The 24,274-nt window shown below is 45.2% G+C and overlaps 4 protein-coding genes across 8 annotated transcripts; 2 read left to right on the top strand and 2 right to left on the bottom strand.

Annotated features, from left to right (window-relative positions):
• The first annotated feature begins 1 nt into the window (after window position 1).
• On the top strand, window positions 2–7,597 carry lipf (lipase, gastric). The gene is made up of 10 exons (XM_027013442.2): window positions 2–31; window positions 543–655; window positions 2,249–2,366; window positions 4,385–4,583; window positions 4,824–4,933; window positions 5,168–5,304; window positions 5,424–5,570; window positions 5,720–5,791; window positions 6,705–6,773; window positions 7,040–7,597. The coding sequence occupies exons 2-10, from the start codon at window positions 545–547 to the stop codon at window positions 7,271–7,273; spliced, it is 1,197 nt and encodes a 398-aa protein (XP_026869243.2). The 5' UTR covers window positions 2–31; window positions 543–544; the 3' UTR covers window positions 7,274–7,597.
• Window positions 7,323–12,372, bottom strand: ankrd22 (ankyrin repeat domain 22). 4 transcript variants are annotated; one of them, XM_027013445.2, is made up of 8 exons: window positions 10,906–10,990; window positions 10,249–10,343; window positions 9,945–10,113; window positions 8,845–9,036; window positions 8,567–8,674; window positions 8,287–8,364; window positions 8,103–8,201; window positions 7,770–7,923 (listed from the first exon to the last, which is right to left on the bottom strand). In XM_027013445.2, exons 3-8 carry the CDS (start codon window positions 9,969–9,971, stop codon window positions 7,846–7,848), a joined length of 582 nt encoding a protein of 193 aa, XP_026869246.1. In that variant the 5' UTR covers window positions 9,972–10,113; window positions 10,249–10,343; window positions 10,906–10,990; the 3' UTR covers window positions 7,770–7,845. The 4 variants fall into 4 exon arrangements, with proteins under 4 accessions (XP_035389303.1, XP_026869246.1, XP_035389302.1 ...); XM_035533410.1 differs by lacking the exons at window positions 9,945–10,113; window positions 10,906–10,990 and adding an exon at window positions 12,347–12,372 and having other exon boundaries at window positions 7,323–8,030; window positions 10,249–10,324; XM_035533409.1 differs by lacking the exons at window positions 9,945–10,113; window positions 10,906–10,990 and adding an exon at window positions 12,347–12,372 and having other exon boundaries at window positions 10,249–10,324.
• On the top strand, window positions 11,021–19,806 carry stambpl1 (STAM binding protein-like 1). Its single transcript, XM_035533408.1, has 11 exons — window positions 11,021–11,162; window positions 12,922–13,029; window positions 13,895–14,112; window positions 14,363–14,438; window positions 15,124–15,219; window positions 15,541–15,850; window positions 15,961–16,085; window positions 16,567–16,704; window positions 17,060–17,172; window positions 17,581–17,680; window positions 17,775–19,806. The coding sequence occupies exons 2-11, from the start codon at window positions 13,000–13,002 to the stop codon at window positions 17,829–17,831; spliced, it is 1,263 nt and encodes a 420-aa protein (XP_035389301.1). The 5' UTR covers window positions 11,021–11,162; window positions 12,922–12,999; the 3' UTR covers window positions 17,832–19,806.
• acta2 (actin alpha 2, smooth muscle) lies at window positions 19,526–24,040 on the bottom strand. 2 transcript variants are annotated; one of them, XM_027013444.2, is made up of 10 exons: window positions 23,933–23,978; window positions 22,981–23,031; window positions 22,674–22,846; window positions 22,212–22,340; window positions 21,540–21,650; window positions 21,282–21,366; window positions 21,034–21,195; window positions 20,586–20,777; window positions 20,316–20,497; window positions 19,526–20,117 (listed from the first exon to the last, which is right to left on the bottom strand). In XM_027013444.2, exons 3-10 carry the CDS (start codon window positions 22,800–22,802, stop codon window positions 19,974–19,976), a joined length of 1,134 nt encoding a protein of 377 aa, XP_026869245.1. In that variant the 5' UTR covers window positions 22,803–22,846; window positions 22,981–23,031; window positions 23,933–23,978; the 3' UTR covers window positions 19,526–19,973. The 2 variants fall into 2 exon arrangements, with proteins under 2 accessions (XP_026869245.1, XP_026869244.1); XM_027013443.2 differs by lacking the exon at window positions 22,981–23,031 and having other exon boundaries at window positions 23,933–24,040.
• Between the last annotated feature and the right edge of the window lie 234 nt (window positions 24,041–24,274).

The raw sequence follows: 24,274 nt of genomic DNA, 5'->3' as shown, positions 1-24,274 counted from the left end.
TGCGTGATAGGGCTTGTCAGCTGGAGCGCAGGTAAGGGTGACGTGAGTGGCAGCGCTTTAGGGATTAGATTTTTAAGTAGTAATTTATTTAAACAAAAACAAAAATGTTTTGCTTGTAGGACAGTGACCTACAGGGCTGAGGGATGTGTAGGATAATCGGCATTGTTAACTTACCTTATGAAATGAGTTGGCAACGTTGTTTAACGTCCAAAATTGTAACTATGTACACGTGTTGAAGCGGCACTGCTTTAGTGTTGCTGTGTTTGTTAGTTATCGCTGCTGTGTATTAGCTGTCTTTTCATGAAATGCTTGCAACATTTACGCCAAGAGTCATGCCATTTGGATGCATTAAAGTACGATAGCGACACGGAAACGTCGTGGACGGAATTGAATTGTTTCATTGGAATTTTTCGATCTATAAACTTTGATTTGCCACTAGAAAAACTTGCACCCTAAACACTACATCATCAAGCCCCGGATCCGCATATAGCAAACTGTGTGTGTTAATATTAATGTGCTGCTGTTTTCTGGATACTTCACAGGGATGGTGCGGCTGCTTCTACTTCTGGGGCTGCTTGCCACTGGGCTGGTACAGGGGACGCTGCCTCTGTTTAATGGCAAGATTGGCTTGGATCCTGAAGTTAATATGAATATTGTAGGTAGTTTGTTTCCTATGCTCTCAGCAAGAAGCTGAGATTAACATCAGTATTGGCCTTTTTTCTTTTAGTTTGCTTTATTGGAAAAGTCATTGCTCAACACCAACATTTTTGTTGCACTGAAATGTTTAATATTACTTGTTTTGTGGTTCTGCAGTCTAACTGGCCAGTCAAACTCATGAATGGTCTATCTTTTTGTTGTTTTTTGGTTTTTTTTTTTTTGCCTGACAGATATAGCGTTCAGTCTGACCATGTGCTGTTACAGAACCCACGTTATCCTCACTGTTGTGTTGTGTGAGCCATCTACAACTTTTACAGAAGTTGTAGGTTTTACTAATAATTACATTTCTCAACCTTGGTATGTTTTTGAGGATTGAAGGTTGAGCCTTCTAATGATTGCATATTTTGAAGCCTTGAGTGTGAGGGAGGGACTTTCTTTGCAATTTAATTCATTTTTCTATAAAAATGTATTATTTTATTTTTTTTTACATGCCAGTAGCTGGTGCTGTTGGTTAAAACGCTGCACATATGCATTTGGAAACTAGCAAAAGTACTGTTCTTTTAATTCTGTTAAAGCCACGAGATAAGCCGCAATCACTACTTAAATATTTGCACAGTTCAGTCATCAATTTATAGCAAATCAAGGAAATCCAATTAGATAAGCCATTGAATCACATATCAAAGGTTCTGAGACACACAACGGGTGGCCTGCATTATATTTGCTTGAGCTGTAAATGTAGACAGTCTTTTCCTGCTCTGTCTTGCACAAGTTCTTGGGGCATGCCCTCAACCCCACTCAAAACACACAGCCAGTTCTGAAACTCAGGACTAGAACCTACGAGCGAAAGGGACAGGCAGACTGAACACAGCTTCGAGGCCTAAAGCTGAATATTCAGGCCCCCAGGGGAGTGTGAAATTGCGGTGCCTTTTAATTATGCATGAGGAGATTGCATGGCTCGACTGGAACCAAGAAGCACAGTTTCTTTTGAAGTTTCTGATTAGAATGATGTTAATATGTAGAGCGGCGGGGAAAATTTGATTGCAGACTACAGAAGTAATTGTTATTGAAGTGACAAATTGTTAATCTTTTTGTGCAGGAGCCCACAGCTTTGTTTTATGCCTTGGCTGTATTATGTGTACAGTATAATGGTATAAGTATACAGTTGTGGTAGCAGTAATCTGATGCTTCCATAAATGTTGTAAGACAGGTTTCAGATTCCAAACATGCATCCTGTGTCTCTCAATGGAGCACAACAAGTACCAGTGTTTGAGTGAGTTATTAGATTCTAGGCCTGTTCCCATGCTTACTCTAAGCTGTAGTCCAAGGGTTTATATTTACCAAACAGGCAGTTCTATTTGAATAATATGAAATCAGTGAGGTTTAAATTGCAATTGCAACAGGAAATGGTAAATTTTGCATCTTGCTGCCATGTTTTAGTATAGAAATATTTTTACAATTCTGATATTGTATGGCAGATCACCTTTTTTTTTCCTTTCCCTTTTTCCTTGAGGTTTTCTATCCCTTCACTTGAGTCGAAGCACTGGTGTGAGCCTGTGTGTGCTGTTTGACTTGCTGTGTCTGCCTGTGACAGAGCGAGATCATCAGATACTGGGGCTACCCAGCGGAGGAGTTCGAGGTGGTCACCGAGGACGGCTACATCCTCAGCGTCAACAGGATCCCACACGGTGTGAAGAGCAAGCCACTGCAAGGTGAGACTGACGCCACGGCGACAGGACAGGCACGATCACGTGGCACCTGCAGTTGTTTCCCACGTGACCGTTTCAGCCCAGAAGCTAGCAGTCGGCTCTGACGTGGTCAGTGGAGAATAGCAATGCCTCAGCCCACCCACCCCTAAATTGGATGTCTTGCGCACTCTGACACACTCACATGCTTTTTCAAAGATTGGTGCATTCCTCTGTGAAAGGACGAAGGTTTCATCACAAAGAAATATGGTTTCCCACACTCAGCCCTCCTCAATTTAGAAACAGTATTACAGTGAGGAAACGAAAGGTTTTTTTTTTTTTTGGATTAGTCACCGTTCTGTGTGCAGGGGAGGAATTCTATGGCTGTTATAAAACCACTTCAACGGGAGTTGTAGCCCACGCTTGACCTTGGCTTTGAGGGGCTTTTTTTTTTTAATATAGTTCTGCACTTTTGTACTATAGTCCAACATGCCGCCACCATATTGCATATGGATGTTTATGCAATATTTTTCTACAGAATAAAGGTGCAGATTTAGATTATGTGGAAATGTTGGGCTTCCTGCTTCTGTATATGCAAATCAGGGTGGGGGGGTGTAGATAATCAATCACTGACTGATATTGAAGCCTTTACAAAGAGGCTGTTGACTATGATAATTGAGAGCCACTCTGACCATTTTTGATAACGGACGTCTCTGTGGTGATGTAGGAGAGGTTTTGTTTTAGTTTTGTGATGCAGGGGTGCTCTATCGTGCTGTGCGCTGGTCAGCAGTGGTTTAGTCTGGCTCTGTCTACACTCTTGTAAAATATTGCTTGTGGAATTGTGGAAATCATCTTGGTCTTGCTCTGTCATTTATTACTTCTGTTTCCCTAATGAGCAGCTTGATTCCAAGGGGAGACCACTACAGCGGAAAACCCTGTAGGTCAGGCTTCTAAGCGAATCCGTGGTCACAGATCCCACTCCTGGAACATTTCACGGTCTGCAAGAAACCTTGGCCAAGTGTCGGCCTTTTTTCATATTAAATGAAGGTTTGAAAAAAGTGTCCCAAAGGTGATTCCAGTGTGGCGAGTGAGCCCTCACACACACACGTGTGTGTGTGTGTGTGTGTGTGTGTGTGTGTGTGTGTGTGTGTGTGTGTGTAGGATAAACTGGGCTGTAATGGTAATGATTTTTGGTCTGCGATGAATAAGTGGAGCGCTGTTATCAGCGGACGGCATGTGGCTGGAGTCACAGTGGCGAGCGCGTTCAGCATGCTGAGTGCTGGAGCCTAGCCGTGCCACCGTACAGGCATCCTATTTCCTGATGTTTCACTTCCCCAAGTGGCTACTTGCCTGCAAGAAGCACAGGAGGAGCAGAGTAGACTTTTGTCTGAACGTTCTGCGTGAGGGTGGATTAAAAATGACCAGTTGAGTCTAGTTTGTTTCAGGAATTAAACTGGCTGATGTCTGGAATTTGATGTACTTCAAGTTCAACGTTTTAGTTTGTTTAATCACTTCTTAAACTTGGTGAATACAGTTTGAAACCAAAAAAAGTTGGAGGGAAATGGGTCTGAATCAGCTTTCTCAGCAGTGAACTCCAGTTCCCTTGTGCTCTGCGGTTAATTCTTGTTAAAACACCCCCTCTGTCTCCTCCTCTGGGATAATCAAGATGTTACGTAAAGTACAAAAAGCTCAGGCCAGCTCGTCTGGCTCTAGCTGTGAGTTGGGGTTGCGGGGTAAGGGTGGGGGATGGAGCTGAAAGAATGGCTGGTATGAAGTAAAACAATCCTATCAGGCCGCCCTCTGTTTGTGCTCCCAAGAGGACCAACTCACATCCTGTTTCTGACAGAGATCAGCGATAAAGCTCTCAAAAAAGCAAAGGCAAAATTGCCCAGGGTGAAGCGCTTTGACTGAAAGCTGGTGCACACGCTCCCCCTGCTGGCTGCAAGTGAAACCGTCCTCCTCCATGGTGGTCTTGGGTGTTTTAGATTGAAGTCATGTGCTGTCAGATTAATTTTCCCGTCGTGTTCCTGTGCTGTTTGTGCCAGAGCCCAGTCCTGTGGTGTTCCTCCAGCACGGTCTCCTGGCTGCAGGCAGCAACTGGGTGACCAACCTCCCCAACACCAGCCTCGGCTTCTTCCTGGCTGACGCAGGCTTCGACGTGTGGCTGGGAAACAGTCGTGGGAACACCTGGTCCAGAAAACATGTCCGCCTCAACCCTGACCAAAAGCAGTTCTGGGAGTTTAGGTAGTCATCCATTTTATGCTCTGCTAGAAACTTTTTTTTTTTTTTTTTTTTTTGAAGACTTGGACTTCCTGAGCAATATGGAAATGTGAAGTGTTCCGTAATTGCTTTTGCATCTTAAGCGTGTTTCTTCCAGTTTAAAGCCACATGATTCCCCTTTGCAGTGATGAACACTCATCTGAATGTTTTGTGCAAATCAAGGTCTCATATTTCTCTCTTGCTCTGTGTGTGTGTTTATGGAAGCCACGATGAGATGGCTAAAAAGGACCTTCCAGCAGTGATAAACTTCATCACGAAAACTACAGGCCAGGAGCAGGTCTTCTATGTTGGCCATTCTCAGGGAACCACTATTGGTAAAGTTTGTTGTCTCACTTCAGAGGTTATGGAAAATAATCAGAGGATTATTCCTTACTATTTATATTGTTGCAGATTAATGCTTTGCATTGGAACAGATGCTCAAACCTCTTCAAATTACTGTGGAGGGGGAGGAGGAGACTTTTTGTTAACAAATTTAAGAACATTTTGGTTAGTTAAATGGTGAGACAAGGAAAGAACTGTTACCATGACTGGTTATTTTGTGTCTGCAGCCTTTATGGCATTTTCCACAATGCCAGAGCTGGTGAAAAAAATCAAGATGTTTTTTGCTCTGGCTCCTGTAGCCACAGTAGCCTTTACAGAGAGCCCCTTGAGCAAACTGTCCATCCTCCCAGAGTTCCTCGTTTGGGTGAGCACAAGCTGGCCATCACATGCAACGCAGTCCACGCCAAAATACTGTAGAACGCACATGTAACTCGGCATGGATTCGATCGTTCACATTTTCCAAACGTTTGCTTCAATTCTCAGGACCTCTTTGGAAGGAAAGACTTTCTGCCGCAGAGTTATCTCATTAAGCTTCTCGCTACCAAATTCTGTAGCAAGAAACCAATCAGTATGCTGTGTGGGAACATGTTCTTTCTCCTTTGCGGTTTCGATGAAAAGAACCTGAACATGGTAAGTCGTCTAAACTGTTCCCTGTTCTTTGGCTGATCTAGGATGAGACCTTTCTGTGCATTTTAGTTTCCAGGGCCATAAATCTGAGTGCATCTTCAGCATTGTTTGGCCATTGCATTCTCCTTCCCATCAGTTTTTCCTCTCCCCAGACCAGGACGCCTGTATACACGACGCACTGCCCGGCTGGAACCTCTGTGCAAAACATGGTGCACTGGTCTCAGGTAGGCCCAGCTCCCATCTCCACTGCATGTTCACATCCTGCTCTTTCCTTAATGCACCTCAGAATCTACAAAAGATGACACAAACTTCCCAAAAGTGGGAAAACGAGTATAAAAAGCAATCCTGGAAGGAGCCTGCAGTAGTTCTCTCCGTTGGGATTGGTAAAATGTCATTTGCCTTTGGCTCATGGATGTTGCCAGCTGTACCCACCCTGTACACTCCCACCCACACCCTGCATGCGTGCATGGAGCACCTCCGTCAGCCCAGCCTTACTCCCATTAATTTGTTTATTTATTTAAAAATGATCTTTCACTTTTCTCTTCTCCTCAAATTTCTGCTGTTTGGGAAGCTGTGGAGAAGGCTTAATTTGTCATGCCATTTGATAAGGTTTGTGTGGGTGTTTGTTTGTTTTTTAAAAAAAAAAAATAAAATAAAAAAAAAATTTAAAAGGTTGACGGTTTTCATAGTCGTGATGTGTTAAATATTTTTGCTTTTGTTGGTGTCTGTCAAAATATTGGCAAATTTAAAATCTTGCTTTCAGAGGAGCATTTGAGGTTGCTTGGAACTTAGAATAAATTAATTGTTAAAGTACTCAAGAACAACTCATCTGTTTACATTTTCATTAAGACCACATTGATGTCCAAGGATATAGGATTGTAAACCTTACCTTCAGTCCAATACACCCAGCTACTTTGTAATATGGTTTAAATGAGCCCAAATGCCAAGACTGGAAATAATTATAGGCAGCTTGAATTCTTTTAAGATGCTTTAAACAATAAACAGAAATTCAAATCACAATTCTTACCCATTACATTCTGTAAGAATGAATAACAATTACACCAACTCTTGGTACACATTCTTTTATCATAGTTGGAAAAAGTCCCATGAAGTACTCAAGCACAATTCTTTTAACAGGCTGTAAAAAGTGGGAAACTGATGGCATTCAATTATGGAAAAGCTGGCAATATGGCTCATTACAATCAGGTAAGGACAAGTATGCTTTTGTTCAAATATCTATTATTCTTTCAGTAACACATGCATTAAACATTTCCAGGCCTGTTTTCACATCACGCTACAATGGTTTTCTGAAACCTAGTGTTTAGTTTTCAGCAAGTGGGTGTTCATAATTCCTGGTGTAAACTGCACTTAATCTTTCTATGCAACATCAATAGTCTTTGGTTCGTCACTGTACAAACAAATGCAGCAGTTGCATGCACATTCATAATGTGGTTTCTCTTGTCTGCGGCTAGTCCACACCTCCCCTATACAGAGTGCGGGATATGAAGGTGCCCACGGCAGTGTGGTCCGGAGGGCATGACACGCTGGCTGACCCACAGGACGTGGCTGTGCTATTGACGCAGATCCCAAACCTGGTGTACCACCGACAGATCAAGCACTGGGAACACCTGGACTTTATCTGGGGTTTGGACACACCACAGGAGATGTACTACCAGATGATCAAGCTGATGAGGCAGCATGTTTGAATAAGGCCTTGTTGCTCTTGGCTGATTCTGTTTTTTAAACCTGTAATTGTTTTAAAGCTGTATGACCACTATGAGCATATGGCTGTTTGTCACATGTTCCATGTGGTGGGAGGTGGGCATTTTATAGCCATGGCAGAAACGGCCCTTTCATAGGCTGTTCTAGAGCTAGTTCTTATGAATTTCTAACATGTCTTAATGAATTTGTTTACTAATGACACTGAACAGGTTTGTCCTTCTGTAACTTACAATTGCACTGTGAATTTCTCAAATGTTGTTGAAAGGTTCATCCAATTTTATCAATTGAATAAAACCCAAAACACTTAATGAAGAGTGATCCTATGTCATGGGTATCTTGTGAAATATCTAAAAAGAACTGAAGGTTTGTAGCTGGGAGCAGTCTTATCTAATAAATATAATGGTGTATAGTTGCCAAAATGTTTCATGTAAACAGCTAGTTTTTTACAGCAGCACAAATTAAGGCATAACTGGCAAAAAATTGGAGTTGAGATGTTTGGCACACACCCAATTTTATTCAATTTCACAAAGAAATCCTCAGCCTCCATCCACAAAGCTTATTTTGATTTCTTTAACAATATGAACCCTTTTAGGAATTTTAGTCTCTCTGCAATGTCCATTGGTGATTCGTTATCCTGAAAGGGGGGGAGGCTTTATTACTGTATTTACTTTCAAAATGGTTCATTTCAGCTTTCACTCCTGTATTCTAAACACCCTAAAGTACCAGTTCAGCTGTTGGGTCCTTGAGGGAGACAAGATTCATTTTACACATACTTCAAAAGTACTAGCTGGATTTGGAAAAAAGAGAACTTACATTGTTTCTTATAGACGTATCTGCGTTTCTCTCCACTAACAGAGGGATAAGTCCATGACTCTTATTCAGGCAAGCATAGTGAAGTGCTGTGTTTCCTTTCTGTTCAAGAGACGTGGAAAATGTGGATTCAGGTGCATTTCTTTGGCTTCCAAATCCTTAATCCACAAGGGTGTTTCCTACTTACGTAGTCCACAGCATCAATCTCTACCTTGCTACTCAACAGCAGCTTCATCAGGTTCACGTGCTTCTTCTGTATGGTTTTCTGTCAAAGTCATAAAACCAGTTATCACGTTTGCTAGGCTGAAGGCAGAAATGTGCTTTAACAGCTGCAGAGTCGGGGTGGAGCAAGATGAGGTTTATTTTACACATCAGCTTTTCACAATCTCCAACAAGGCCCTAACTAACAGTCTGCAGGCTTGCAAAATGTAGTCAAATAATAGCGAGATAGTAAATGTATACTGTACCATTATAAGATATCCAATCAACAAGATGGGCATGAGAATGATGATCATTAGGTAATCATAGAAGGTAAATGTCTTTTTTGCAACATAGTGCAAGCAAGTCCGTTTTTTCTAGAAGATATTGCAGAACATGTCATCAGACCATGTGAATAGACCCAGTTAATACACAACTAGAAACAGGATAGATTTAGCATAAACTTAGAATTTTACCTATAACAGCTAAAATATAGATTATAGATATACAGGATATAGAAGTTTATCACATAAACTTTCTCCAGTACCTTGTTTCTTATGGATACATCAGCTTTTTGATCTAAAAGGTATTTGACAGTCCTGACGTTTCCTCTCCTACAGGCAGCTATGATTGGTGTGTCCCCGAATGTCTCATCCTGGACGTTTAAATTCTTGATATCTGTTTTGACAAGCTGATGCACCTGGTGAACGTCGCCACTGTACGCGGCCTGGCAAATGGCCTACGGTAGAAGAGGATAACTAAAAATCACGCAAATAAATGTGTACTACTTTCCATAACAGGCCATGCGTTGACTTAAAGACAAGCTGAAATAGTCTGTCAAAGCCCACCAGAATACTCAGACCACATGTGGTGAAGAATGCCGGAAGCAAGAGACACCTAGAGTGAAAGAAGCTGAAATATGCACTTTCCGTACACACGTCAACATCAATGCGATATAAAGTGGCTCTCTTAAGAATTTCCCACCTAATCGTGTATAACAGTATAGAGCGGCTGGGTGAGACGTTAAAAGGTTTTAATATGGTGCCATTTTAAACCCGGTATAAACTAGTTTTATTGGGTCGACGTTTTGGGATATGGCAAAATTTAAAGAGCATTAAAACAACTCAAACGTGACCTTCTCTACCACAGTTACGCACTCTTGCGAACTGTAAATAATACGTTGCTCTTACACCATTTGCCTTCTATTAAGCAAAGGCGTTTGCTGTTTGCCGTGGTAGCGGGAAGTATGGCGATAGTGATGGTTACGGTCAAAGTTATTCTCGCCAAAAGCACACACACAAAGTGTAAATATTAAGACCTATGGAACAGCATTTTCAGACATCTACATTTACAGTGTTCAGCAGACGGTCTTTTCCAGAGCGTCTTGGCAATAGGCCTGGTGCTTTGTTGGCTGCATGAGAAAGTATGCTAGTAAATTAGACCAGAGTTAAAGGACCCTCTCAGATTAAAGCACACAAAGAAACCACGTACGAACAACAGAAGATTATGTAGTTTTCTGTAAATAAGTGCAGTATTGGTGATGAATGAGGTACCTTGAAGACTTTAGGGTAACTGTTAAACTAAACCTGTTAGGCAAAGATGTAATCCATTGCATTTTAACAAGCACAACGAGTACTGCGTACACACCTCAGAGTACGAGTATGATATCCCCATGGCTCTCTACGGCTGCAACGCCCAAATGTTTGCAAAACGGTGGGAGTCCTCCTGTACCGAAATGCCCCCCGAACAAGGTTACAGTTTGTCGGTGATCTCTAGTGCGCCGTCCTTGGACTGAAGCGAAAACGGTAGCTCTTTCCTTAAGGAAGATTTAAAAAAAAAAAAAAAAAAAAAACGCTACTTTTTTTCAGGCTGTCGTAACTGTGACGACAGTTCCAATGTCGCAATCAAAAGGAAAAGGAGAACTCAGCAGTTATAGGAGGATGTAGCCTACCTGTGCACAGGTGTGAAGAATGGCGTAATATCCAGGGTGGGCTCTAATAGTGCCACGACACGTAGGTGTTCGCTTCCTGGTGGACCAAATTTAACCTGTTAACAAACATTAATTATATGTCTGTTTTCTCCCCAGTGAGGGTATTAGATTAACGCTGCAAGTTTGACTTTAAACAACGCGGCTTGCAGTCCGGCCATTTAGTAAGATTTGTGCGACATCTAGCGCAATGTTCAGGCAGATTTACGTAGCCAAGAGCATGGGAAATGTTAGCTATAGTATGCACGTATAACATTTAAAAATAAGTGAATAACCTATAATAATCAAGAGAAGACTGAGAAGATGACCAGATTTCATATATTTACGCAAATACCTCGTGTTTATCGCGTTCTTGTATCTGGAGCATATAATTTCGTTTGCAGCTATAATGTAAATAGCTAAATAATTACATTATATAATCCTTTTAAAAAGAGTTTACAAGCTTCCTAGTTGTAAACCGCGGCGTGATTGTACTGGATCACACCGCCAGCTCTCGCGGAAGCTGCAGTGCATTCATTGGACCCACGAGCCCGTCTCTCTCTCGCTCGCTCGCCCCCCACCCCTTCATCCGTCAGGAGGAAACCAGCGCTGCGCGGGATCGCCGCATTCACGCCGTCCCACCTTGCAGGCGACGCCGTTAGGAAGCAGCGTCCAGCCGTTTTAGCTGCTGCAGGCGGCTTATCGCGGGTGGCGGACTGGTCTTCATGCCGCGCGCAGGTAACCTCGCAGTGAGGCGGGGGCGGGCGCGCGGGCGGGGCCACTGACGCGAGCTCCCTGCTCCTCAGCTTCGCGTTCTAGCGTGCGCTGCACGTGATGCTCGCGGTGGAAGGCTAGGGCGCGGGGAGCATGGGACGCGGGGGACGGCGAGCGAATTACCGGTGAGTATTTTTGGGAGGATCTGATGCTGTAGGTTTTTACGGTGTTACTTTTCGAAATCGTGTTGTTCGCTAAAGGTAAACCGACGAAATCCCTTTGCATAAATCTGAGGAAAGATTTCCAGCAGGGCTTTATCGTACTCTAGTACTGATACCAGTATTGGTTCTCTAGTGTTTAGCAATTGTCTAATGGTGTGTCGTTTTTGTGGGTAGAAAGCAGATACACGTGCCTAACAATTCAGTGAAATCATGCGTGCTAGGCGGTGTGTACTAGACTTCCTGTTGTGCCTTTAAGAGCAATATGCCTTTAAGTATAAGTAAAACTCATCGTCCATCACAAAGTTTTGTGTCGTAATTTAACTGGCACAGGATGTTTATTTAGTGAGGTTTACCGCTCTTGGATGGTTTAGTAGGTTAATGCACCGAGCAACGTCACGAATGCTAAACTTAACACCAGTTCTCACTGGAATACCTGTGATGTTTGTGGGGGTTTTAAAGCCAGTTCTGAAGGTATGCTGCACAACCACCGAATTCTTCACTCATACTTCATTGACAGTGTCTCTCTTCAAAATGAAAATGTATAGAAAGGTCATCGACCTTAAAACTATTTAGAAAGGTGTTAGAAAAGTGAACTTTGCACCCCTATTAACAAATGTAGAATTAAATGGGGTGTGACACAAATGAGTTAATCTAATGACCATTTGAAACCATTGTTGTACCATTTCTTATGTCTGATCAGTTGCTTACAGATTAATAAAGTAAATAAATGCACTTTTTCATTTTAAGGTTTCTCTTTGTTGCTAGGGGGTTCACTGAGGTATTTGTGTTTAGTATTAAACGTGCATAGAAGTTAAGAGTTGATCCGTACCTATTTGATTATTGCTAAAAACATTGCAAATGTGTAAATCCTTTTAAGGTTTAGAGGGCTGTACACCGTCTGTCAGAACCCACGAAGTGTTCACATTGCACAGCCTATGAGAGTGCAAAAGAAAATGCCCAGTTTTTCACCGCGAGTCGTCTATGCACGAGACTTGACGGCGACAGGCACACCACGAATCAGATCTCCAATGCCCTGGGTAGTCGTTTCGCAGTGCCGCCTGCTCAGCGTTAAACAGCACCTGTACTCCTTCACGCCAGGCCCTTATTTTTACTGTGCATCCACTTCACGTTGCCATGGCAGCACCCACCTGAATATCATGATGATCCATGGCAGAGCTGTTGTGCAGTGACCAAGACGAATGCAAACGTGGCAGCAGAGGAGCGAAAGCCTCAAAGAGGAACGGCGCTGATGTTTCCAAGCCCTGAGCTTTGTGCAAAAGCCCGCCAAGGATATTCACCCCCCCCCCCACTTTTTTTTTTTTTTTTTTCACAGCTGAAGATATTCATGAGTCACCATATTTTGCTGCATGGTTACAAGCTGTCATAGCAACTGTAGCACAGTTTCTGGAGTGGAAAAAGCATGTTTAGCTATTTGGACTGAAACACAGGGGTTACGATTTCTAATTTAATTAATAGCCTCCCGGAGGAGATTGACGCGCCACTCGTTATGTGGGCCTATAAGTGCATTTAAGAATAGGATGCGAAGGAAAGGAAGGCAGAGGTACCTGCTGCCTTACTGAAGAGCTCCGCGTTGGGGTCGGTGTTTCGCGCAGCAGGGTTGGGGAGCCGCAGTGGCGCTTGTGGCGTTTCCTTCGTGGAGGCGTCCTCGGAACCTGGTCTCCTGCGGTGCTGCCGTGTCGGTGCTTATGTCTCCTTTCCTCAGTGCGCAGTTGTCTCGGAGGGTGACGGACGCTGACGTTGGGAGGACCGGAGCCTGGAAGGCCGCATCGTAAAGGAGGCCATGGAGCAGGAGTTCAGCTTCAGTACCCTGGTGAGGGGGTGAGGGGGTGAGGGGGGGGGGGCGGGAGGGAGAGGTTAGTGCGTTTGTTTCCTGCTCGCTGGCAGGAGGGCTGGAGCATCTCTCTCTCTCTCATTAGCATGCTCGATGCAGCTGCTCCATCATTCACATCCTTCCATCCTGGGAGGGTGGAGGAGGAGGTGGTGGCGGATGTAGGCCTCCTTCACGGGTTGCTTCCCCTCTCCGTGAATAGATGATTACGGACAAAGAGAGTGTTATCATCCTGTTGCCTGTGTAATAAAAGCCCCCCCCACCCCCCGGGCTAACAATGGCAGAGCCTTTTGGATGCGTCGACGGCGTTCCCGGCTGCCGCCGCTCTCTGGCACACGCCAAAGTGAGGCCGGTTGTCATGGATGGCGAGCGTCGCCTGCTGGCTGGCCCTGGCTCCTCTGAGCTCTGCTGAATGCTGATGGGACCCCTCTTTCCTCAGTGGCCCTTAAAAGCGCCTCTGTTCGGCCATTAGTATGGGTGCCCAGGGCCTCCACTCTGGCCTCCGGTCCGCCGTTGAGTTCTGTGAATCGGACAGCGTGTGTGTGTGTGTGTGTGTGTGTGTGTGTGTGTGTGTGTGTGTGTGTGTGTGTGTGTGTGTGTGTGTGTGTGTGTGTGTGTGTGTGTGTGTGTGTGTGTGTGTGTGTGTGGGTGGGTAGTGGTGTTTGTGGATGAGAAGGTTTCTGCTTATGTGTGGGGGTCCAGACCTAGTTGTGTTTTGAGCAAATGGATGCACTGTGTGTGTATGTTAATCGTGTGTGGGTAGGTGTATATTTGCATTTTTGAAACTTGCACTTGTCTGTGTGTATAGACATGGTGTTTCAATACTTGTTTCACCCCCCCCCGACAGAAGAAGCTAGCGGCTGATCCAGACTACACGGATGTGACGCTCCCCGCGGTGGAGCGCGTGCGAGCGCTCAGCAAGATGGGCTATGACATCGAGATCAACGAGGACATCACGCCTCGCCGATACTTCCGCTCGGGCGTGGAGATGGAGCGCATGGCTGCTGTGTACCTGGAAGAGGGCAGTCTGGAGAACGCCTTCATCCTCTACAGCAAATTCATCACGTACTGACCCCACATCAGTCCAGACAGCAAATGTGACACACGTCTTCTCACCTGTGAACAGGATAAAGATTCCACAGCACACTACAGATCACTATAGATCACAGCTCTTAGCGACCCATGACTTGAATATTGCTTTCTTTTTTTTTCCCCTTTCTTTTTCTGTTTAATCTTTTGCATGCGTTGTTGTGGGTTTCTTTTTTTGGCTCTTGTTCCGTGCTGGAGCTGACAGCCGGCTGTTTTCTCTCTGTAGTTTGTTTGTAGAGAAGCTCCCCAGTCACAGGGACTACCAGCAATGCAGCGTCCCCGAGAAGCAGGTGATAATGAAGGTAAGAGACAGAGGCGCGCAGACGAGCCCGCAAGCTTTACGTTAGGCCTCGCCGTTTCTCGCCGACACATCACAACACTTTTTTTTTTTTTTTTTTTTTATTTTTTGGTGATGTTTTCATAATGCACAGTGTGTGTCACAATATTTTTTTTTTTCTTTATCATTTTCGGGAGTTTGCTATTTTTAAAAAAGGGTTAGCGGTAAATGGTGTGTTTTAATTTACTGCTGGTACTGATAAATTATATAAGAGGGAACAGAGGCTAAATCTAAATAAATAAATGGATAAAGAGTATAATGGTCTCATATCAGCTCAGCTACTAGGCGTCTTTGTTTTAATGGTGACGCTGCTGTTTAACAGGCTCTCTTAATTTAATGAATCATAGAGTTAGTGTTTCTACAAGTACTGTCATTACCCACGGTACGCTAAGAAAAGAGTGCCAGGGCACCCACACTGCAGTCGTCTGTGGTGAATCTATATGCACGAGCCCTGTGCTTAGTATTTCTAATATGTTTTTACACATTATTAAGTGGGCCACAGTTGCTTCATGGTTTGTGTCCATGAGGATGTTTTCTTTTGGTTTTAGATGTGTGTGAGAAACCATCACATCCCTTTGGCTGGTATTGATTTAAGCCCCACCCCCTCCATTAAAGCAGATTGCCTTAAATTGCCTGTTGTCTGTTCATAGAAATTGCAGGAGGTGGCTTTTCCACGCAAAGACCAGCTGAAGAAACTTCTGCATGAGAAATACAGCATGGAGTACAGTGAACATGTGAAGAGGCAGGTGTGTCCGCCTACACGGGCCTTGAACAGATTAAAACCGAGTCGCACTATTTGTGGCTCTAAGCCCAGTGTTGGTAAACCCATTCTCATCAAAATTAATTGCAAATACAGATTTGCATCCCTTTGTCTTAAGATGGAAAGACAAAGTTGCTGTTATTAGCGGCGAGGAAGATGCATGTAGTTTAAGTCAGTAGTGGTAGAATTGATAAATTGCCCGTGTTTTTATCCTGGCTTATCTGTGAACATTTCTGTGTCCATCTGTGAATGCAATGGCGTGAGTTGTATTTTAAGTGTGTGTGTGTGTGTGTGTGTGTGTGTCTAGAGCCAGGCTGTGCCAGTGGCAGTGTGTGGTGAGCAGTTGCAGAGACTCACTCTGCTGGAGGAGGAGAGGCGGCGTGTGGCGCAGCTGCGGAAGATGCAGCTCGAGTCGGAGCAGTTCCGCTACTTCGAGGACCAACTGCGCCGGCAGGAGCAGGCCAACCGTCGGGAAGACTCCGCCCCCAAAGTGCCTGAACAGATGGAAGCATCCTGCCTGTCCCAGGCCCACAAGAACCACGTGCGGCTGGACCCCGACCGGAACAAACCGCCACCGGCAATCCCCAAACCAGCCGCCACCCTGGCCGCTGTCCAGAGTGAGTGTCCCATCCGGAGAGTCAGAACGACTGTAAAGTCTTGTAAGCGTGCGGCTGCGTATGTGTGTAGCGGGTGTGCAGTCAGCGGGCGTGTGCTTGACTGTCTCCAGATCAGCGGGTGGAGGGGTTGAGGCGTGTTCTGGTTCCTCGGGACCTGACCTACAGGTTTCTGCTGTTGGCCAACAGCAACACAGCCAGAGGCATCGAGACATGTGGCGTGCTCTGTGGGAAACTGGTACGAGCCACGGCGCTTCAAACATCCTCTCCTCGGCCCTTCCTGTTCTTATTTCCGACGTAATCTCGCTTACTTTTTAAAAAAAGCATTGTTGTTGAAAAAGTAATGGATTTGTTTTCGGAAGCAAACCAATCCAAGCTCTTTGTATCGGAATCTGTAAAGTGCAATTATTAAACATGCAGGTCAGATGGAAACATGCAAATGATAATTGCTCTCTGCTTGTAGTTGGCCTGACTTGTTTCTGCGTGTCTGGTTGCTCTGGAATAAGCATGTCTGTGTTTGTAATGACTTTACCGCAGTGACTGCATTTAATGCCGGAGCAGGGTGTGTGTGAGTCCACGCCAGTTGTTCATTTCTAAGAGAAGGATCAAGAAGCATTTGTTAATGTGCCTCACTTTACAGTTGTGTGCCATTTTGATGGCAGCTAAGCTGCCCTCAGAGAGGACTGAAACAATCCTACTGCTTTTTCTCTGACCCACAGACCCACAACGAGTTTGTGCTCACGCACGTGATAGTGCCCAAGCAGTCAGCTGGCCCAGACTACTGTGACATGGAGAATGTCGAGGAGCTCTTCAGCTTCCAGGACCACCACAGTCTGCTCACGCTTGGCTGGATACATGTGCGTTTAAGTGCCCGTTATTCCTAGGCAGAGAAAGCCAGTGCCAGATCTGAAGGCTGAAATTCTGTCGCTGTAACGTGACAGAGTTTTGAGGAGATCTGGAGAGTGTGCGCAGAGCGACCCTGTTGGGTTATTCTTCTCATTTGCATGGGCATCAAGCTGGGGGTCACCATGGAAACATCCGTTTTGTAGCACCAGTTATTCTGCAGTTATTCTGAACTGTTGATCACACACGCCTCTGCTTGATTAGAATAAACAGTTATGCAAAGACATTGGGTATTAATTGGGGTGTGTGTGTCTGTCTGTGTGTGTGTCTGTGTCTGTCGTGTGTGTGTGTCTACCCACATGCCTGCAGACGCACCCCACACAAACAGCTTTCCTTTCCAGTGTGGATCTGCACACCCACAGCTCCTACCAACTTATGTTGCCTGAAGCCATTGCCATTGTCTGCTCACCCAAGCATAATGAGTGAGTATATCTACGCTCTACATAATGTGTGTGTGTGTGTGTGTGTGTGTGTACCTAATCTCTGCACTGGCTCCTGATCCATACTGACTCCCTTTCACTTATTTCAGATAATGAATGTTTTTATTTTTTTTCTTCTCAGTTACCTTGTTCGTTGTACTTTGTACATGTTGATGGCATCATTCAGATTTGCCGTCTTTTTGGTGCCATGTGAAGTGTTCCATAATTTTATGTCTGGCATGAGTCACGCGTGGGCAGACTTATTTTTGGCTAAAGCACCGTGCCTGGATGTGCGTACGTAAAGCGTGTAACCACTGCGTTAGCAATGTCCATGACATTAGCGTTAAGCGTGTCGGAGGGGATCGGAGCGTGTGGGCGGAGCCTGAGTTGTGGGGCCGTGTTTCTCCACAGTACGGGCGTGTTCAGACTCACCAGTGCTGGCATGGGCGAAGTGGCAGGCTGCAGGCTGAAGGGCTTTCATCCCCACTCCAAAGACCCACCTCTCTTCACGGTACAAGTCCCACCCCCAACCGCAGATGACGTTCAGAGGCACAGCCGCACGGTGTCTCTCGCAGGAGGCCATAATGAAATGTGCTGTTTTGCAGATCTGTAAGCATGTGGTTGTGAAGGATTCCAAAACCACAGTGCTGGACCTCAGGTGACAGGAAGAGACCTGCTTCAGAGGAAGCTGCCCCCACAAACACTCTATTTACATCCTCGTGTACCCCAAGGCCTTTTTTTTTTTTTAATTTAAAGAAAAGTTTTTGTATTTATTTATTTGACAGCGGGGTACTGTGAAGTGGAATGTCTGTGTTGCACAGGTTGCTGTTGGCATCCCTCTAGTGAAGCTGTGAGCCTGTTTGGTGGCGCTTTTTTTTCTTTAACTTGTGTTTTTAATGGCTTGCCTTGGCGCTTGTGGATGTTCAGAAACAGTCTCTTTTGGACAGATTTTGTGACTGGACTGCTCGTCAGATTTACAGTATGTCCTCAAGGTGGCGGCATTTAGCAAGGAATGCCACATTTCAAATGTGAACTTTTTTTCAGGAGTTTTTTAAATGGATGCAAGTTATTTTCAGACAGTTGCCTTATGCTTTTGAAGAGTCGTGCAAGTAGTTAGTGGTTGGTTTTATTGCTGTATCGACCAGAAAGAGCTATCTTTTTTACCCAGATCGAATTGACTAGTTTTTAGTTGATGATTCTCAGCAAAGACGCCAACAGCAATTTCCACGTCCCCAATTTTAGTAATTAAACTTGAGAACATTGTGTATGTATATTTATCTGTCTGTCATATATGAAGAGACAAAGTGAGAGACCTGAAGCTCAGGTCAGTCAAGGCGATATTCAAGGTTTGAGTGCATGGTTCTTTTGAATCCCTGAAGCAATTCATTGTGCTAGTCTGTTTGCTCCTAGCGTCGACACACTCGAGCCTTGGTGTATCCTGCAGACATCATCCTCTTTTAAAGGTAAGGGAGGGCCGCTGAGAACCATAAGCAAATGAACAGAGATGTGACCCAAACCAAAGCGCACTCAGCGCAGAACCCCGAGAGGCCTTATTAAAGGAGCGCGCAGCTGTCGGCGGTGACCGCGCGGATCTCAGGTACTGTTTCCTCAAGAGCACATAGCGACATCCTGATCAGACAGCCGTGGCATCCCCCCCAAGCACAGTGCAGCTTTCGGCTTCGCACCAGTCCAGTGGAAAACAAAACAGTGTTATTGACATATCATGGGCATATTGTGGAGCGTGTGTGCGTCAGTAAAGCCACCCAAGTGATTAGTGCAGCCTCAGCTCCAACATCAGTGTGTGTATGTGTGTGTGTGTGTGTGTGTGTGTGTGTGTGTGTGTGTGTGTGTGTGAGTAATATGACAGTGATGACATGACTGTGCGATGTGTACAACCCATCACACCCCGCTCCCCTGCAGTTTTGTTAATAAAATACAAACAACCTGATTGTTGGTGTCATATTCATTCTAATGAACTGAATTGCTTGGCAGAAGTACATTCATGGGATTTATTGTGACAAACTGGATTTTGGTTTTCATGTGCATTCCGTTGTGTTGCTACTAAAGACCCTTGTCACAAGGCTGCAGTAGAGCGATGAAGTTGTTAATTGGTGCTCCTGTTTCCTGTTGCTGTCAGATGGCCATTCACTACAAAATTAAATGTAATGAAATTAGTTAAATGTCAAATTAAATAAATGTAATAATTAAAGGATGGACAGGTGATATAAATTGTGATCTGTACAATGTTGATTATAACTTATTTGTAGTCATGAAAATGTCAAGTTGGTTATGAACATGGAATCAATTGTAGTTTGCTTATGTTGATCTTGAATGAAAGAAATGAAGTTGACCACAGTTTCTGTATGCAGAGCTTTATTCTTTCCTGGGGTTATCATATAGCTATCCATACAAACTGCCTCAAAGCCCACAGCAGTGAGAAAACACATGCAAAGGGAAACTTATGGCATTTGAAATATAGAGAGAGAAGGTGAGCACTGTTCCTCTCTAAAGCACTACAGAACACAGTGTGTTTATCCTACCTCTCTCTCTCCATCCAACTGGAGCCTCACCAACCCCAGGAACATTCCCAATCTGTTTGTATTGGCAGCACATTCAAGCCTTACTCGTCCAATGTAACCAAAATAATCCATGACGCAAAAATAAAATCCAAACATTCACACAGGTGCGGGCAGTGCAAAGACAAAACGGGGAGACCGAAGGATACGTTCACAGTTTACAGGATAGGAAGCAAGAATGGAGTTGGAAGGGCCTGTGGGGGAAGAGGGCCAGGGCTTGGAGTTTGCTTAGAAGCACTTGCGATGCACAATGGATGGGCCGGCCTCGTCGTACTCCTGCTTGCTGATCCACATCTGCTGGAAGGTGGAGAGGGAGGCCAAGATGGAGCCGCCGATCCACACGGAGTACTTCCTCTCTGGAGGGGCGATGATCTGAGAGCAAGCGCACACCGCATGGGACAGCAGTCAGCGGCTAACCGAGTTATGGCTGTCGACGACGGCCCAAGGACGGACTCGTTAAAACTGACCCGAAACTTCTGAAGTACGTTCCTGAGCACTCTGCTTTTACCATGATGGATTGGTGAGTCTGGTCTGGTCAGAATGGACCTTGCTGACGCTCGGTGTACTCACCTTGATCTTCATGGTGCTGGGAGCCAGGGCGGTGATTTCCTTCTGCATCCTGTCAGCAATTCCGGGGTACATGGTGGTTCCGCCAGACAGGACGTTGTTGGCATACAGGTCCTTACGGATGTCGATGTCGCACTTCATGATGCTGTTGTAAGTGGTTTCATGGATACCGGCAGACTCCATACCTGAGTGAGAGCGAGAGAGGTCGTTCAACACTGGTGGTGTGTAATTATGCAGGTCATTCGACACTGTAGGAGAGAGAGGAGAAATCACCAATGAAGGACGGTTGGAATAGGGTCTCAGGGCAGCGGAAGCGCTCGTTGCCAATGGTGATGACCTGTCCATCAGGAAGCTCGTAGCTCTTCTCCAGAGAGGAGGAGGAGGCAGCGGTGGCCATCTCGTTCTCAAAGTCCAGTGCGACATAGCAGAGCTTCTCCTTGATGTCACGGACAATTTCTCTTTCGGCTTTAGTGGGGATGAAGAAAGAATGTTTGAGGCAGGTGCTGCTACAGCTACAACAGCCCAACAGCGCTCAGTAAAAAGACTTCCTTTGCATTCTGATACCATTTATTTAACTTTCGAGCGGTGGTTTAGAATGTTCAGTTTAGAAACCTCAATGTTGGAGTTATTTCACCACAGCTTTATCGCAGATTCGTTTGGTCAGTCTAGGCATTCTTTTCCTTTTAGTTCCCATGGTAACAGGCAGGCAGTGTGCACTCACCAGTGGTCACGAATGAGTATCCACGTTCAGTCAGGATCTTCATGAGGTAGTCAGTGAGATCACGGCCAGCCAAGTCCAAACGCATGATGGCGTGAGGGAGAGCGTAGCCCTCGTAAATGGGCACGTTGTGGGTGACGCCATCACCAGAGTCGAGGACGATGCCTGTTCAAAATGACGAATTTTAAGTTTAGGTGTGTAGTGTAACCATAAGGCCATTTGTGCTGCGTGCTTTTGGAGACTGAACTGACCAGTTGTGCGGCCAGACGCGTAGAGGGAGAGCACAGCTTGAATGGCTACGTACATGGCTGGAACATTGAAAGTCTCAAACATGATCTGGAAAAATAGTTGATTTTATGGTCAAAATGCCAGAATTTGCATTGCAATTAAAAAAAACCTTTCTGTTTCCATTATGTGATGCTGCAAATGTCACGTTTTTCCATGTCTTTTATGCCTTTCACTGGCTACTGGGAAAAGGAGATGGTTGATCTAACAGGCTCGGTTCAGACCTGGGTCATCTTCTCCCTGTTGGCTTTGGGGTTGAGGGGGGCCTCTGTTAACAGGGTGGGGTGCTCTTCTGGGGCAACACGGAGCTCATTGTAGAAAGAGTGATGCCAGATCTTGTGAAAAACAAAAGCAGTGACCTTCTGTGCAAATCCAGGCACAATCACACAGTTTACAAATCATGATGAACTTTCTGTACCTCCTCTATAGGAAAAAAAAAAAAAACCCTAATCACTGTGACATAGGAGGACCATAATGAGGTTGATGTGGAGTAGGCTGTGGACTAAGTAAATAACACCATCTGTTGTATGCATCTGTTGGCCGATGACAGCATGTGCCTGAAAGAAACCGCTCGACTGTGTGTGTGTGTGTGTGTGTGTGTGTGTGTGTGTGTGTGTGTGTGTGTGTGTAAGTAAGAAAAATGAGTCTGGAATCTGAGGATCTCTTCGAGGTATAAGTGACGCCTGAGCACTTAACAGCAAACTGGAAATCAGTGCAATGAGCATACAAGTTTATTTGAGCTGCATATACAGCAGGTCTGGGAGCTAAATGTCCAACAGAACCCAGACAGGACCAGGGCTTAATTACAGAGGAAAGCTCTGTTACTACTACAGACTGTTTGGGTTTTCTCTGTCCAATTGAAACGTTGCCTAAATGATTGCGCAACACGTGCTTACTTTTTCCATGTCGTCCCAGTTTGTGATGATGCCGTGCTCGATCGGGTATTTGAGGGTCAGGATGCCTCTTTTGCTCTGGGCTTCATCGCCAACGTAACTGTCTTTCTGTCCCATCCCCACCATCACGCCCTGACAACAAAGACAAAAGGAACTTGACTCATTACACGTGCACACATTCTAAAAATATTTCTTTAACTTATGGACAGCGATGTTTCCTCAGAAGGTTTCCATTTCACTGGTATTTGTGAGCAGCTCGGTCACAGAAATAAGTGATGAGTCCTGGAGAATGAAGATTAATAACAGGAAATGATTCTGAAATTACTTAAGTGCAAAAAGAAGAGTCATAAACTATAAGAGAAGGTGTCAGGCGCTAAGAAGCAAAATGTATTTTGCAAGACCATGACCTAGCTAAACTGGTCAGCTTAGTTCCCCGCCACGGTGGTGGGTTGGGGGGAAGTTCACCTGGTGTCTTGGACGACCCACGATGGAAGGAAACACGGCTCGAGGGGCGTCGTCCCCGGCGAAGCCTGCCTTACACAGTCCTGACCCGTTGTCACACACAAGGGCGGTGCTCTCTTCATCATCACACATCTTTTAGCTCAAATTTCCCTCTTCACTCAAACAGGAAACAATCACTGCAAATACACCCAGTCAAACATCACCATACCCATTGTTTAAGCTTTTTTTTTTTTTTTTTTTTAATTAAACAACATCCTCAATTGCCTTTGTGCATGTGCATGTGCGTGTGCATGCATGCTTGAGTGCATACCTGTATGTTTTTATGACCACACCCTACTCCACAGACCCATGAATAGGAATACTATAGCAAATGGAAAAATATTCCTGCTGCTTTACAGTCAGTTACAGGACAGTCCTCTGCACAACAATACAACCTTCCACAAAGCAAAATTTTTTAAAAGGTTTTCAGATGTTTGAGAAAAGTCCCATTACATCTCACTGACGCTGCAGTGTTGCTTGACATTCCACCTGCTATTAACATCACACTCTCAAAGTAGCCCGAAATGTGCAGAAGAAAAAAAAAACCCAAGAGCATGTGTGCAGAGCCACAGCCCCGCCCCTCTGCCCGGCTGAGCACTGTCGTGCTGATGAATGAACGCTGCACCATGGGAAAACTTCCTAATTTGGAAATGATGTGGAGGCATATCTGCCTTTGGACTTCACAAACTCTCCCTGACCCTGCCTGCAATAGTTTATGAAGAGAGAGAGAGAGACTGGGGAGTAATGCCTGGAGAACCATATTTAGTCAAAAGCTCCAAACAGAGAGGCTTTAGCCTGTAGGGAGCTCAGAGTTATACAGCTACGCGTAAGTTCAGAGAAGTGCACCCCTCTACACTAACAGAGCATATCAACCTTGAATAAGACTAGTTAATAGACCATTACAATACCATTAATCAAACAAGTACCTTTAGGCATTTATCAAAATAAACTCACAGAATGGTCAAACATGCTACTGTTCAAATTACATGTTCTTTTTGGATTAACTGTAACTCACTACAAAGATGAAAATCCATAATTCGGTTTAGCTCACAGCACAACCCAGCCTGTCAGTGAGTGGCTGTGCACTACCCCTCTACACAAATCAGAGCCAGCTAGCTGCTGCCTTTTCTTATCTGGCCGTTCTTCCTGCTACAAGCTCACCACATCAGGCAGCAGGAGCTGAGAAGACAAAGAGAACTAGAGAGGGATCAGAGGACACTTACCCTGACAGTGCTGGGCCGGGGCGGATAACCACTTGGTGATGGTGTGCCCCACGCCGGCCTGCAGGCCGCTTATGTAGCTCCAGCCGCGGCTCCGCCGCCCCCTCCCACCTCCCAAACATGGAGCCTGGGCCGAGCACGGCCCGCCAGGCACAGTCTGGCGCAGCCTTATAGGGATGACTGGGGGAGAGCACTCCAATCCGGGCGGCCGTGGGGCGGCGGCCTCCGGCCCCTTCGCTCGGGGCATTCCAGGGAGTGATGCCTAGCCCCCTCCTTCTCTGAAGGGATGGAGACCTTCACCACGCAGGAACATAAACACAGATCGGAGTCCAGCCGTCCCGCACA

Source organism: Electrophorus electricus, chromosome 14 (genome assembly GCF_013358815.1).
Source record: "Electrophorus electricus isolate fEleEle1 chromosome 14, fEleEle1.pri, whole genome shotgun sequence".
Taxonomy (NCBI): domain Eukaryota; kingdom Metazoa; phylum Chordata; class Actinopteri; order Gymnotiformes; family Gymnotidae; genus Electrophorus; species Electrophorus electricus.
The sequence above is the reverse complement of the archived record's forward strand: the minus strand, read 5'-3'. Positions and strand labels throughout refer to the sequence as shown.

Bases quoted from the DNA above. Each gene is read 5' to 3' on its own strand.
- stambpl1 (XM_035533408.1), top strand. From the start codon at position 13,000: ATGGAGCAGGAGTTCAGCTTCAGTACCCTG. The intron at 13,030-13,894 runs GTGAGGGGGTGA...CCCCCCCGACAG, and splicing joins AGTTCAGCTTCAGTACCCTG to AAGAAGCTAGCGGCTGATCC. The intron at 14,439-15,123 runs GTAAGAGACAGA...GTCTGTTCATAG, and splicing joins AGAAGCAGGTGATAATGAAG to AAATTGCAGGAGGTGGCTTT.
- lipf (XM_027013442.2), top strand. From the start codon at position 545: ATGGTGCGGCTGCTTCTACTTCTGGGGCTGCTTGCCACTGGGCTGGTA. The intron at 656-2,248 runs GTAGGTAGTTTG...TGCCTGTGACAG, and splicing joins CTGAAGTTAATATGAATATT to AGCGAGATCATCAGATACTG. The intron at 5,571-5,719 runs GTAAGTCGTCTA...TCCTCTCCCCAG, and splicing joins ATGAAAAGAACCTGAACATG to ACCAGGACGCCTGTATACAC.
- acta2 (XM_027013443.2), bottom strand. From the start codon at position 22,802: ATGTGTGATGATGAAGAGAGCACCGCCCTTGTGTGTGACAACGGGTCA. The intron at 21,196-21,281 runs GTCAGTTCAGTC...CATTTTGAACAG, and splicing joins CGCGTCTGGCCGCACAACTG to GCATCGTCCTCGACTCTGGT. The intron at 20,118-20,315 runs GTGAGTACACCG...GCTTGCTCTCAG, and splicing joins CCAGCACCATGAAGATCAAG to ATCATCGCCCCTCCAGAGAG.
- ankrd22 (XM_035533409.1), bottom strand. The intron at 8,365-8,566 runs GTACAGTATACA...TGACTTTGACAG, and splicing joins TGATTGGATATCTTATAATG to AAAACCATACAGAAGAAGCA. The intron at 8,202-8,286 runs GTAAGTAGGAAA...TCTCTTGAACAG, and splicing joins AGATTGATGCTGTGGACTAC to AAAGGAAACACAGCACTTCA.